General features: G+C 56.6%; 2 protein-coding genes across 8 annotated transcripts in view; one reads left to right on the top strand and one right to left on the bottom strand.

Moving 5' to 3' along the window:
- The window catches only part of NRN1 (neuritin 1), a 406,802-nt gene that overhangs the window by 133,753 nt on the left and 258,026 nt on the right, over positions 1-15,023 (top strand). The window lies entirely within an intron of this gene.
- FARS2 (phenylalanyl-tRNA synthetase 2, mitochondrial) overlaps positions 14,011-15,023 on the bottom strand; it is a 391,286-nt gene continuing 390,273 nt past the window's right edge. For all 7 annotated transcript variants that reach the window (XM_082413329.1, XM_082413326.1, XM_082413331.1 and 4 more), the window contains one exon: positions 14,011-14,303. In XM_082413329.1, coding sequence (XP_082269455.1) covers positions 14,165-14,303 — 139 coding nt within the window. In that variant the 3' untranslated portion in view covers positions 14,011-14,164. The remainder of the gene's footprint in view (positions 14,304-15,023) is intronic.

Genomic DNA, 15,023 nt, shown 5'->3' with positions numbered 1-15,023 from the left:
ACTCATCCGTCAGAGTCTCCATCACAGGTCCGAGAGCTCACTGATGCTGTGTGCTCCCGATGCCAGCGTTTCAGTGATGATCAGATTCGTGCATCCAGCCAGGACCTCGCCTCTGGCTCCAGATTTACATCCCGAGCTGCACACTTGACATCTCGTCTTGGACATCTCAAACATAACACAGCCAAAGCAGATGCCCCAAGTCCTCCCTGTGACGAGGACTGCCGCCCTGACCAAACTTTAGTCAGGTTCTCCTGAGCCATCTTCTTGGCCTGCTGACCTTAGCTGGCAGAGCCCAGGCTGTCAGGATGCTGGCCAGCCCTTGACACCTAACCAAGTTCCTCTTGGTAACTTTCCACTCACTGACCCCCTCACTCTGCCCTCACCCACTGGCTATAAATCCCCAGCTGCCCCTGTTAAATTCAATCTCTCTCTCCTATGACCATAGTCTTGAATAAAGTCTTCCTTGCCTGTTTCACTCTGTCCGATTTTTCTTGGACAACCCCCCAGAATCCCCAAACCTGTGCCGTTTCTCCACCAGCCCCCAGCTGCCTGAGCCATGAAATCCAGGGGCCGTCATCCTTGGTGCCGCCCTCCCCTTCTTCTTTGCATGCAATCAATCCATGTCAAATCTGTCCACTTCTCCCTCCCTCCCTCCCTCCCTCTCTACCCTGGTCCCAGGCACCTTGATCTCCAGCCAATGTGACTGCAGGCTCCCCCAGCTGGTCTCCCCACTTCCACATCGGCCCCCCTCCAATCCACTCCACGCAAGGCTGCATGAGAACACTTCTGGTAGGATAACGCATGGCACTCACCCGCTTAAACCTTTCCAGGGCCTTCGCCTTCTCTGAGACTGAAGTCCGACCCTTCTCCTGGCTACAAGGCCGTGGAAGAGGGGTGCACATCCTTCTCCTCGGCCTCGTCTCACTGTCACCTGCCACCCCGTCCCCTCCACTGCGAGCCTTGCTCATCGTCTGTTGGTTCGCGGTCACCTCACCTCTGCCTCTGCCCAGGCTCACAGCGCCTTCCACTCAAGAGCAGCTTCTCGCCTTTGGGTCTCGGTTTAAATATCAAGCCTGCAGAGACCTTCCTGGCCCATAAACCTAAAGGGGGACCCTGTCGCTCTGTTTCATGCCAGTGCTTAGTTTAGCAAATTGTGGTCAGGAGTTTATCTCATGTACCCAGCACGGTCGTGGGTGTGTGACAATGACACGGCTGCCTTCGTGGGGCTGACGTTCTAGCGGGAGGGAAGCAGGATCACAAATCGGCAAATAAATATGTGCGGTTTGTGATGGGAGCTACGCGGGAACTAAGCACAGGCTTGAGTTTGGTTAAATACCCTGGACTATTTACAGGTAAAAGGAAGTAGTCGAGAGAAGGTGGGGGGGGGTGGATAAATAAATGGGATAAAACGTAAACGAGTGGCCAATCGTAGTAAAAGGTATATGGGAGTTCCTTGTACTATTTTTGCAACTTTCCTGAAAGTTTAAAATTGTACTAAATTAAAAAAAAAAAAACCCAACTCTGATCTCATCCATCGGTTTTGCTCATTTCCCTCTCGCCTTGTCTGTAGCTGAGATCGGAGATGCCACGTCTTCCCCACCAGGTGGGTGAACGGCCGGGTTGGGACAAACGCAGGCAGCAGTTTTGTCGCCCAGCACAGAGGGAAGAGCGGGTCCCACAGCTCCCGCCCCACCTGGGCACCATCTCACTGTCATTTGGCTTCTAAGTGATAGGGTCCGTGTGTTAAACTGCAAAGTGAATCACAGAAAACCAAAGCCAGGGAGAGTGTCCACTGGATAAAGGACCAGCGGCGGTTGTCACCTTGTCCAAAGGGAGAAAGCCCTAGATGGGACGGAGAGGGAGCAATTGTCTCTGCTGCGTGAATTGGGGGGGGGGGGTTCAGAAGGGCTGACAAGGGAGGGGAAGGTGGCCTCGCTCCAGGAGCCCTTTAAAGAGCAGTGTTTCCTTTGTGACCTGTTTCCTTCTTGATGCCTCACAGGAGGAAGGACCCGTACCAGCATTTCATGCCCCGGCCAGGTCCTTTCCACATGTCCTCTGCCGTAGACAGCTGGCATTCTGATCTGCCTCAGCCTTCCCGGCAGCGCCCCGGGGATGTGACCCAGCCTCCCCCATCAGACGCATCTGCACAGAGGCCCAGGGACTTGGGGCCGGAGTGGCTGCAGGAGATGGAGACCCCGGGCGGGCAGGGCCGGTGGCCGGTGTGTCTGTGTCTGTGTACCCACGGCGAGGCTGCAGGCGTGGCTCCCAGAGGTCCCGCCACCCTGCAACTTAGGCAGCATACGTACATATTTGCATCTCACTGTCGGTACACTATTTTTATTGTGGTAAAATACACATAACACAGCATTTACCATTTTCACCATTGTCAAGTGCACAATTCAATGGCATTAAGCACTTCCTTGAGGTTGTGTAACCGTCACCGCTCTTGCATGCTAGAATTTTTCATCCCCCCAAATGGAAACCTGTACCCACTAAGCAATCACTTTCCACCCCTCCACCCCCCAGCCCCCGGCAACCACTGATCTGCGTTCTGTCTCCATGGATCTGCCTATTCTGGACATTTCACATAAGTGGAACCATACTCTCTGTGGCCTTTTGTGTCCGGCTTCTTTCCCTCAGCATAGTGTTGTCAAGGTTCATCCCTGCTGTAGCGTGTTATCAGAACTTCACTCCTTTTTAGGGCTGAATAATATTCCATTGTACGTATAGACCACACTTTGTGTAACCATTCACCCGTTGATGGACATTTGGTTGTTCCCAGCTTTCGTCTACTGTGAATAGAGCTGTTGTGAGGATTCATGTACAAGTTTTTGTTTGAATTCTTTGTTTCAGTTCTTTTGGGTCCAGACCCAGGAGTGGAATTGCTGGGTCATGTGGTAGTTCTATGTTGACTTTTTGAGGAACATACAGACTGTTTCCCTCAGCATCCTTTTAATACATTCTTTTGTAGTTAAGAAAATGGGCAGCTAAGAACCCTGACTACTATCTCATTCCCATCTTACTGATGGGAAAACTGAGGCTCGGGGAGAGAGAGTGGTTTGCCCGAGGCTCCTGGCTGGCAGGGGCTTGATCCAGGCCACAAACCCTTCACCGGTTTAGTGGCCAGACTTTGGGACGGTGAGATTCCCTTTGTGCCTTATTTCCTGCTGAAACGATGCAGTGATTCCCAATAGGGGTCCCTGGGGGCCAAGGCCCCATGCATCAGTGACAAGGGTCTGGAAGCTGTTGTGAACATCTCACACGGCGAAGTGAAAACCTCCACGTTCCCCCAGCGAGGCTGCTCAGGCTATCGACAATGTCAAGTTTCTTTGCTTTGGGCAGGAATTAAATCAACCCAGGGTGGGAATAAGGGTTATCTCCAGCTGATCAGAGACGCTGGCTGGCAGTTATGTATATCTTTGATTAATTTTAAAAATGAGAAAATGAATAAATTATTGCTTGGTAAATGCAGTTGTTTGGCAGATGAGAATCTCTTAAAACATGGGGTCCTTGGGGAGAAAAATCACAAATGAGTTTCTCGGTGGTTAAACAATTCATGAAAGCATCGGCCTGCTCGGGAAACGGCCTTGGCTGGGCACCCAGCGCTCTGGGTCTGGTCTGGGATGTGCTGTTGACACTTCGCACTGCACGCAAGTGACCACGGCTGTGAGGGCCTCGGTCCCCTCCTCCCTCCCGAGAAGGGGCGACTCTCCGTGCTGGCCTGTGATTCCGACCCACGCCAGAGGTAGGCGAGAGATGCTTTTCTTCCAGAGGCTGTGGTGCAGTCTGGCCTCTGCCAGCATCTCAGCTGCATCAGAGACAAGAGATCCTGCAAATGGGGGAAGGCCCAGGACAGCTCCATCCCTCCAGACCCCTCTGCTGCCGTCCCTCCGTCGCAGAGATGGACGCCGCCATTCACCGTCATCGTCGGCTGGTCCAGCCAGGCCCCAGGCGTTTCCTGTCTTTCCAGCCTCCCGTCTGCGTTGCTTCCACAGGGACGGCCGCTGGGCTCCCCCGGCCGTTCCCCACGGCTCCCCTGGCCGCCTTCTCACATCACGCGTGTGCTCTTCTGCTCTTTGCCTGCAGACCTGTGGCCACATCACTCCTCAGCGTCTAAGGTAGCCTCGGCTCCTGCCCTTTCCGGTACATCCCCACCAGCCTTCTGGAAGCCTGGGCCCAGCCACGTGCAGCCTCCAGGTGGGGTTGGCTCTTCCCTGCCTCCAAGCCTTTGGCTCTTCCATAATTGCTTTCCTGACATTTGGCTTGAAAGAGTGACAGAGAGCTTAGCATTTTGATTTCTGGCGACATGCAGTGTCCCTGCCAACAAATGTGGTAAGTCCCAGGGAGCCAGAACACCGGGCTCCTATGTGACTTTGAACCAGTCCGTCCACCTGGCTGGAAAGCATCGTTGCCACCTACTGAACCATGCGTTACAGACACACACAAAATTAACATCTTAACTTAATTTAAAGGACTTAAACACGCGAGGACAGGCACCCGCCAGAGAGTAAACATACTGGTGAACAGCCAGCTCCGGAGGGCAAGCTCTCGTGTCGTGAATACCAACGTCCCCGTCTGATTAATCCTGCAATGCGTGTCGCCACCCTCTTTGACAAACGTCCAGGCAGAAGGGTCTTGAGGGGCGGGCCCAGTGGGAAGGAAGCCCGGGAAAGCTCTGGGCTGAGCGGCTCCCTCTGCCTCCCCGGCCCGGCCTCCAAGCACTCTGCTCAGTTTGGACTCCAAGCTTCAGCCTCACTAGTCCTCTGGCCAGAGACTAGCTGCTGTTCACACGGCCCTTCACTACACGCCATTTCTAAAGCCCTTGCTTACCAAGGAGGCAGCAAAATACAGCAGGAGACATCCGGCAACGATGCTGGGCCTGGAGCCAAGTGTTCTGTCCTGGGCCCTGCAGGGGTCTGGCTGGCAAGTAGCTGGATGACTTTGGGCCAGTCTGGGAGACACTGTTGGTTGCCTATGAAATAGCATCCCCCATCCCCCTTACTTTTTTGGTAGAGCCTCTTTTCCTACAATAGAGACTGGAAATGACCGACACTTCCTTTCCCAGGTCTTAAAGCTGGAGTGTGGGCCTGTGTACCACTCCTGGCCAATGAGACTTGAAGGGAAGGCTGAGAAATGTTTTCTCTATGAGAAAAAGAAATTTGTGAGGGGAAACTGAGATCCCTTGCCCTCTCCATTCCTGCTCTTGGAGGTTGTGTGGAGATATGCTGGTTGGTGCTCTTGCAGCCACATTGCAACCATGAGGGCAAGACATTGCCCACCTGCTGCAGCTGGCAGAGCAGGAGGAAGAGCCTGGGGTCTCAGTGACAACACTGGACCACGGAACCAGCCCTGCCTCCTCCAGGCTTGTTGTACTGTGAGAGAATTGTCTAGTCAGTCTCGATTGGTTCTTCATCCAAGTGATACAAGTCATTTTACTTCTCTGGGCCTCAGCAATTCATCTCTAAAATGGAGCCACCGGACAAACAATCTCTAAGGTTCCTTTGAGTCCAGACCTTCCAGGATACCGCCATGTGCCACATTTTTCCAGAAGCTTTCCAGACCTCGCAATTCCTTTAGTTGGGAGTGTGGCCTTCTCTGAACCCATGACCAGATCTCCTTTTTCCCTTTCACTGTCTACTTACCAAGCCCCATGCTAGCAGCTTTCCCATATGTGGTGTCACATGGTCCTTGCAACACCGACTGTCCCATCCTGCAGATGTGCACCGCGAGGCCAAGAGGTGTTCTCAAGGAACCCACGTTTGAGCTTACCTCTGCCTGGCTCCAAAACCCAAGTTTTTAACCATTTTGCTAAACCTCCTGTGCTTTCTTGAAAACGTGCTTTAAGTGACCCTATTCAACAGTATTTTTCAGGTCCTGAGGCCCACACACGGCATCAGTCCAAGTTGCCAGACTCTTTCCTGGCCAGGGTTGAACAGCCAGTGAACGCTGCCGAGGGCCTGCTGGAGGGGCCGGCACAGAGGAGACTGGTCATCTGCGTGTGGGGACCCAGACTGGGACAGCGCGGCGTGACCTCAGAGCCGGCCGGTCCCGGGGCCCGCTTCAGGGAGGCGGCCCTGCTTCCTCTCCCTTGGCCGCGTTCTGCCCGTGGGGCCAGAGGAGCTCAGGTAGCCGGTCTCCCTGTGCCGCGAGGAGGCCCTGCCGCCCTCCCAGCCCGGCCGTGGCGTTGAGTGATGCAGTGACGGGAGCGCTGGCCGCGGTCCTTGCTGGGGAGCGGCCACTTGCCAGGCGCTGCGCCCTCGTCCAAGGGGTGAGACTGTGAGCAGCCCCATCGCGTCTCCCTCTGGCGGGGCTGCGGCTTCATTCTCATCACCTAGGTCTGAATTAATCCAGGCCAGAGTGGCAGGGGGCGGGGGGAGGAGGGAGGGGAGGAGGGGAGGAGGGGAGGGAGGGGCTGATTGCCCGAGGCCAAGGCCTCGCAGGGCAGGGCGAATGAGAAGGACTGCAGACGTTATCTGGACGACCTCCCACTCCCCTGTGACCATCGGGACCACCCTCGCCTGGGCCGACCGGAGAAGTGACTGGCTGGGGGCCCAGTGAAAGCCCCTCACAGCACCACCCGGGACCCGCCGCCCGCAGGGCCTGGAGCACAGCCCGCGCTGGGGCCCTGCAGTCCGAGCCTGCCAGCTCCTGCCCCATCCTGCCCCGAGGGGCAGACTCCTGGGCGACCCAGAAGCCTGTCTGTACCGGGGGAGAGTATCTGGGGACCGCTCCCCTCTGGTCACCGGTGTCCAGGGCGCCCACACCCGCCGTCTCCCGCGCCCCGCTGGCCTGGCACTCCCCGCGTGGCCGGGCCCTGCCTGGCTGGCTTTGCCTCAGTTCAGAGCCAGCTGGGAGGCTCCCCTGAGTCTCAGCTGTGGGCTCCGGGCCCCGAGGCCGAGCTACCAGTTCCGACACCGCTGCCCTCCAGGTGTTCTGCCCGAGGGGCAGCCCGGCCGGGTGCACTGAGGCTGAGAGACCCAGCCTCCTGGGAAGGCGAGACTCGAAGGCCTCCCTCCACCCAAAGACACGGCAGCCCCCATTTACTAGGGGTTCCCTCCGCGGGCACATGCGGGGCCGTCTCTTCAGAGTCCTAAGGACAAGGGGGTGGTCCCTCTGTCTTGGGATCCCTATTTGCTCGCTAGGGCGCCCACAGACCGGGTGGCCTAAAACAACAGAAAGTATTCTCTCACATTTCCGGAGCCATCGGCAGGCCATGCTCCCTCCAAGACCTGTAGGGGGTCCTTCCTTGCCTCTCCTAGTTTCCGGTGGTCTGTCTTCACGTGGCTGTCTTCTTATAAGGACACCAGGCATCGTGGGAATCTTAATCATTGCGTCTCCATGGTCCCCATCTCTAAATAGGGTCTCGCCCTGGAGGTGCTGGGGTAGGACTTCAAGGTCTCTTTTTGGATGGACACGCTTCAAATCGTAACAGGGCCCCAAGGATCTAAGGGGGGCGTTTTCTTCCTTGCTGCCTTGCAGCCTGGCTAAGCCTCAGTCCTCCTGGGTAAGGAGCGCACGGCTCCAACTCAGAGCATCTCTGGACGTGACACACACACACACACACGGATCATCTGGGACCTGGATAAAGGCAGGCTCTGATTCAGCAGGTCCAGGACGGGGCCCGGGACTCTGCATTTCTCATGCTCCTGGTGGGGGAACCACACGTTACAGAGCAGGGAGCAGGTCCACTGAGCCTTCCTGAGGAGGTCAGGTACCAGCGCCCCTCCCCCACGGAGAGGCGGACGGAGGAACACCCCAGCTTAACAGTTACCCCCAAACAGCATCCGCACATACGCCAGGCCTCACTCTGGCCCAGCTCTCAGGGGCCAAACCCCTGGGAAGGAGAGGACGGCAGACTGAGCTGCCTTCACCTCTGCCTGGGTTTCCGTGTTCACCCAACTCGGTAACATCCTGTGCTTCATTTCTCTTGGGAAACACCTTAGGAAGGGGTTTCCGGGTCATATAGTGAATGCACGTTTAACATTTTTTATAACAGCTTTATTGAGATATAATTCTCATCCCATAAAATTCACCCTTTCAAAGCACACAATTCAGTGAGTTTTCATGTATTCAGATAGTCAAACAATCATCCCCACCTTCTAACTGCAGAACGTTTTCCCAACGTGGGCTTTTAAGAAAAATACGGATTCATTTGTAATGGTCAGTATATCGTGCTAAAAATTGAGAGCGTTGCCCGCTTCAATCCATTCAACGCTCGTCACAACCCCCGAGTGACTGGAATCCCCCGTCTCACATTAAATGGGGGCTGCATGGAGGTGTGGGAACTCCAGGTCACCCCCCCACCGAGTGCAGTTGACATCTGATGCCTGGGGCACCACTGACCATCTGTACAGCCTCTGTGCCTCCCAGGTGTGGGCGGCTGGTGGTACCTGGGCAGCTCAGACACGAGATGCAGAAGGACTGAGGGGCTCTGGGCCTCACAGCACCCAGCTGGAAGCGGGCTGATGACAGCGCTGGAGGGAGCGTCACGGAGTCTGATTCTCGGTCGGGCCACGTGTGAACCTCCCCGCTGTGGGAGAGAGATGTCCCGTGGAGCCAGGAAACCACGGCAGCTGCCCTGGCCTCCCGTGGGATCCCGGCATGACTCGCCCCTGGGACGGGTGGGCTTTGTGATACGCTCAGACCGCAGCTGGGGCAGGGGAGCAGCGTGGCTTGCGTCCGTGTGCTGCTCTGGCTCAAAGGGACTCTGGGGGTTTAGGAAGAAACAACGGAGATAAAGCAGAGGCTCCACGGGCAGTCCCCACGTCCTTCCTTTCCCTCTTGTCTCTGTGCCCTGAGCACCCCAGCCAGTCCCCAGCATCCTGCCTCCTGGGTGAGGTGAGCTCCAAGGACACCCCCGAGGGATGGAGAGCTGGGGTCGGCAGGTCCCCGGTGCTTCTCTTCCTGCGTCTTGTGCTGGCACCTTGTTCCTCCAGCTCCACCCTGCCCCCTCCCCCTGCGGCCACTCTCCTTGGAGAGAGCTGCCTGCCCCAGGTGTGCGGTCAGCTCAAGAAGGATCTTGCCCCCAGAGTCCCAGAGCCCCTTCTACACCCATCTCTATGCCTGCTCCCTCGGCGCCGAGCTGCTGTCTCCACTTTGGAGCCGTAGTGCGCATCTGGTTGTGAGATGCAGCACTTGTAATTTGTCTCTTTTCCTTTGTGGTATAGTTTACGCACAGTGAAAGGCACAGATCTTAAAGCATACAGTTTGATGAGTTTTGACAAATGCACCCGTCCACGTAACCTGCATGTCTATCAAGATAGAGAACATTCCCATGGGCCCCTTTCCATCAATCTCTCCCCAGGCCCAGGCAACCTCTGATCTGCTTTTTGCCCCTATAGATGAGTTCTGGCAGCTCTGTAACTTCCTGAATGCATTGCCCTGATGACTAATAATGTTGAGCATCTTTCCAACTTAATGGCTATTTATAAATCTTTTTTTTTTGTGAAGTGTTTGTTCATTTTTTAAAAAGTTTTTTTTTTAAATTACTGAATTATAGGAATTTTCCCCATTTTTCAAAAGATTTTTAAAAAAAATTAGTATTGAATTGTAGGAATCCTTTGTATATTCTGGATATAAATCCTTTGTTGAATATATGTGTCACAATATTTTCTCCCAATCTGTGGTTTGTCTGCTCTTTTTTTTTTTTTCTGGCCACACCACGCGGCATGCAGGATCTTAGTTCCCGACCAGGGATCGAACCTGTGCCCCCCTACAGTGGAAGGGCAGATTCTTAACCACTGGACCACCAGGGAAGTCCCCCTATTCATTTTCTTAATGACGTGTTTCAAAGAGCAGATGTTTTAAATCTTGAAAAAGTCCAGTTGATCATTTTTTTCTTTACTAGCTCTTTCTGTGTCCTCTCTAGGAAGTCATTGCCTACCCAAGGTCACAAGGATAGTCCTTTACATTTTCTTCTTTAAGGCTGAGAGTAAGGTTTTGGCTTTTATATTTAGGCTCCATCTTGAATTAATTTTTGTGTGACGTGTGGCATCGGGGTTGAGATGCTTTCCTTTTTCTCTTACATGGGGACCCAGTTGCTCCGGCACACCTGTTGAAAAGACTTTACTTTTTCCATTGACTTGCTTTGGCATCCTAGTTGTTTCTTATTAGTAATAAAATATAGATGACTTCAAACGAGCCACTCAATAGATTCGAAGCCGTTAAAAATAGATTTCAAAGTTTCCTCTGTAATAATGCCAGTCTCACACACCTGCATCCTGAAAGCCCTTCTTGTTTGGGAGAGAAGGGCGACTACACAGCCAGCAGGCCATCGTCGGCACACAGCCCTGGGCACCCGTCCTGCCCGAGGGCTCCAACAGCCCAGGTTGTAGCCGGGACACAGCTGGGACGTGCTGCTTTAGCGCTGAGCCCACTGGTTAAACTGATTTCCTTCTTGGATCGATCCTTGTAGTTTAACCGGCCTCATGCGCCCTCCTTGAAGTCTCCTGTTTAACTCAATGTGGCCTGGTCTCCCCACGTCCTTTGGACGTGTGTGCAGGCCAAGCCCTCTTTGAGTCTTGTGTCCGAATAGACAAACACATGTGCACATGCGGGCCTGCACTTGGGGAGCAAAGGCTGTGGAGGGCGTCCTCCATCTCACACTTGAGACTGCAAAGGGCGAGGCACGGCCACTGTGTTCTCAGCGTGTCATTTCTTGGCAGACACAGAGCACGGGAGGAAGACCGCGGGCTTTGGTCTTACAGAGAGCGGGCCTTAAATTCTAGGTCAATTACCCGCTCATGGGAGGACCCTGGGCCTGGTCCTTGGCCTCATGTTCTCAGCTCCTAGGTGGACGTACGTACTGTGGTTAAGTTTCAGAGTTTGTGTGAGGCTAAAATGAGATGCTTAAGAGTTTTACACACGATCTTCTTCCTCCTTGCTGAGCCGTCCACACTCGGTCCCTGGAAGGAGGAGAGGATCATTGCCTCCATCTCAGAGCGGAGAACATTTAGCCTCAGGGATGCTAAGTGACTCATCATGGCAGAGCCGGGTTTAGACCTGATCTAAGCTCAGCCTCGGGCTTGGTCCAGCGCTCCATGAGGCACCCGATCCACCCGCCCCAGACCAGCCCCAGGCTCGGGAATGGGCCAGAGAAGGGGCCCGAGCCGGGCGGTCTCCTGCCTGTACAAGTGTCTGTAGCCCCTGCCTTTGAACAGGGCACCGGCTTTGGGTTTGTGTGTTGCTGTTGTCAGCTTTTGTAGACGCCATCTAGGAAACCAGAGCCACTAGGATCTCGAGTAATTGGTCACCGAGGGCAAGAAGAACGTTTCCTCCTGCTGCCCCACCTTCCCGGGTGCTGGGACGCAGCCCCCTGGGAGCAAGCATTACCCTCGCAGGGTCCTAGATCGTTCAGTTCTGGACTTCCCTGTTGCTCAGCAGCTGACCTTTCCAGCTCTGACTGTGGCCCTGAATCTGACCTGCCGTCCTGAAGCAGCAAGTGTAACTCTATTGACCACTTGAAGTGTCAGATGATAAAGAGGACCTTCCAACGGTTTTGATACAGAACCCACGGCTGGCCCTGAGGGCCCATGTCACATGCCCTAGCACCTTGTGGAGAGGGTCCCGGGGCTGGGCAGTGGCGTTGCCACTGTCCTGGTGGTGATGTCCGCAGCGCCGCGGTGGCCCCTCCGCCTTGCGGTGTCCAGAGTGGATCCCCACCCTGCCTAGCTTAGGCCGAGCGCCCGGGCAAGTGCAGGGGGCGTAGCTGGGGGCAACGTGAAGAGCACAGGCTTGGAAGTCAGAGAGGCTTCCTCCAGCCCTGGCTTTGCAGCACCTCCCCGAGCACATTGATCTCACACCTGGAGGGTGGAGGGAAGAACAGGACCACCGGGGGTCGTGAGAACGGAAGGAGGGCATGCTGGGCCCGGTCCGCCTTTTCCTGGCCCGTCTACGGCACGTGGAACAGCGGCCCAGATTCAGGAGGCTGAACGCACGCGGTGCGCTGTGCCCGGGACACCCAGGGGGATGGGGTCAGCCACTGTCAACCCCCCCATCGCTGTCATGTGTCCTCCCTCTACTGTGACCTGCGGGTGGGTCAGGATGGCCCTGCCTGGCGGCTGCCGAGCGCCACCCAAGTGATGATGGTCGTCATGGAGATGGGCAGCGGACGTGGGGACAGAGGGCCCCGGGTGGCCGCTGAGACGTGGGGCAGGGAGAGCCGCTGTGCGGGTCACATCCCTTCCTCACCCGGTTCCCGATGCCCGTCGCCAGAGCAGAGGCCACGGGCAGCTTCTCAGGTTCCGGGTTCTACGCCTGACCGACCCTCGCAGCAGGCAGATTACTGTCCCGGCGTCACGGAGGACGGGAGGGAGCCTCCCGGGGGGAGGCGGGTGACGCTGGTGTTGGCCACCACGCTCTGTGTGTACGGACTCACCTGTCACCGAGCTGCGGAGTGCTGCTCATCTCAGGGGTTCCATTGTCCTTCTTGTTTTTCTCTTCTTCAACTCTTTACTCTCCTGCGGGAGTCCCATGAGAAAAGTGAAGCGCTGGATGTCCCCTCGGCCCCCCGGCAAGCGGGCCCACCTTTGGCACGAGCGCCAACACCCAGAGCGGAGGCGGGGGTCGCACGAGCCCGCGCGGCTGGGGGCTCGCGGAACACAGGTCCCGGGAGCACGGGGGAGGCGCAGACCTGGCAACGCACCCAAGTCCGTCTAGCTACAGGGTCTTCACTAGGAGGCAGCAGGCTCGGGTGCGCTCCTGGTTAGGGCTCGAGACTCCTCCGGCCTCACGGGAAAATTTAGGGGAAGGTTGACTACATCTCATGGAGTGTCGAGAGGAACGTTCAGCAAAGCCCTCTGTGAGCCCCCCCGAATGTCTGCCCTCCCCCCCGAATGTCTGCCCGCCCCCCCGAATGTCAGCACTGCCCCCAGGCCCTAGCACAGCGCTTGGCATCTGACAGATATGCGCTCAGGTCGTGGGCCGAGGGGCGGTGCCACGTTTTCTGGGTGTTACGCCAGGATTTCTGCGAATGCCTAAGGGGTCTTGGGGATAAAAGGGGCCTCTGGAAATGCAGCCCCAGGATCAGGAATGGTCTGCTAGCAAATGCTCCTGGAGAAGAGGTTACCAGTCACGGTGTGCATTAGAGCTCTCCTCTCCAGGAGCAGCGCCTGTGGCCCCAGGATCCTGGCCAGCAGCTTGGCCAGGCTGGGATGCAGCTCTCGATTCCCTTGAAAATCCACGGGACACGTGCCCCTGGGTAAGAGGGCAAAATGACATTGAAGCCACTCCTTCCTGTTGGAGCAGCTGCCCACCCGCACACCGCTGGCTGCTAATGGCCGCCCTCATCAAATATTAATCCCAGCGCTCCCGGCCCTCCATCAGCCTCCAGCATCACACCGGGGAGGGAATCTGATTATGAAAACTGGTCAGGAGGGAAGCAGGCAGACCACAAAGCGCTCGGGATGGAAAAGGGAACATCAAAGCCCCGTATTCCCCCATAAAGGTCGTCTCTGGAAGCAGAGGCCTTCCATTAGGAAACAAACTCTCGGGGGCTTCAAGGACCTGGCCCTGCAGTGCCGGGTGCCACCCAGCCCCAGGGCGCTCTCTCTCCTCTGGGGGGGCGGTGCGGGCAGGAGGCAGCTTTGTCCACACCCTGGGGCCAGAGACCTGGCTCCAAGCCCCACTTCGTGAAAAGGAAGTAAAATCCTGCTCGCTCAGAGGTGTGACTGCCTCCGCCTCTGAGGGACCCCTGGCATTTCACCCGCGCCCTGTCGGCAGCCTGCCCTTTGCAGAACAGAAGGAGGAGGGAGAAAGGAACGGGAGCCGATCGAGAAAAGCGTCTGTGGTCTGGAGTGTGCCCCTCTGTGTGGCTCCGCTCATTACACGGGGGGAAGAGCCTGTCAGGCAGGAAATCACGTCTGCTGTTTACACTTTAACCGAATCCAGGGACCAATTAACGGCACCGAGCGCCAACGGGCAAAGCATTTCTAAAAGGAAAAGAAGGTAACTCTCGTATTATTGCTCCTTCCCCCCACTTCTCCAAATAAAAGACACATGCTATGTCAACAGTTTCTCAAGAGCCATCCTTTATTTTCTGAAAGTCCTGAAACTGACCCATTTATCACAAGATGACGGATGTCTCGGTCCACAAAGAGTATCTTTTTTCTCTTTGGTTCAGCAAACCCGGGGCCCTGGGAGGGCCGCGGCCGGGGAGGTGGCGACATCAAAACCTGCCCTCGACGCCCAGCAGCCGTACGGCCGCCTCCTGCACGGCCTGGTGGACGCGGCCGACCTCTCTCTGCGACATCGTGCGCTCCATGTGGCGGTAGGTGACGCGGTAGCAGTGGCTGGTCCTGTGTGTCCTGGAGAACGGGAGAGAAAGGCAGGTGAGTGAGGGGCAGGCGTGTCTCCTGCAGAAGCAGTGGTGACGGCTGAGGAGGACACAGGGCCGCCGACGGAGCGCTACAGAGGCGCACCCCTGCTGACGGCCGGCGTGTCCCTTACAGAGGAGCCGGTGCCAGGAACGCTGACCGCTGGGTCCCCTTGGACTGAGTGCATCCACTGGGAAGGAAGCTTCTTGCAAATCGATTTCCTGGGCCGGCCCTGATTCAGCAGCTGGGCGGGGGCCCTGGGCTCCGAGGCGGCCCCTGACAAGCAGAGCGGTTAGGGGCCAAGCACGTCCCCTGCAGGCCGTGGGGAGCACAGGACAATCGTGCCATCTCTGTGCTGCGCGGGCAATCGCTCTGATCCTGGCTCTACCAGGCGGCTGCTGGCCTGGCTGCCGAGGAACAGCTGGGTGATTCGGGAACATGCAGTCCCGACAGCACTAAGGCTCCTACTGCACGGCAGCGGCTGAGACACACGGGCGCACGGCAGCTCATCAGGAAGCCCCGGGCCCTGGCCAGCAGGCCCTCCCCTCTCCGGGCACTTCTGTTTCTCTCCTTCAAGCCACCAAATTCCTCCTTTCCAGCCCCCTTCCTGGGAGAGCCAGCCCTGCCTGCCTCGCTGCAGGTGGAGAAGCTGGAGCAGACGAGTGGGTGCCGGGCAGAGCCCCAGGGACGTCGACACCACGCGCCACGTGC

This window comes from Balaenoptera physalus (assembly GCF_965194825.1).
Source record: "Balaenoptera physalus genome assembly, chromosome: 11".
In the NCBI taxonomy this organism is placed as follows: domain Eukaryota; kingdom Metazoa; phylum Chordata; class Mammalia; order Artiodactyla; family Balaenopteridae; genus Balaenoptera; species Balaenoptera physalus.
Note: the sequence above shows the minus strand (reverse complement) of the source record. Positions and strands in the feature narration are given on the sequence as shown.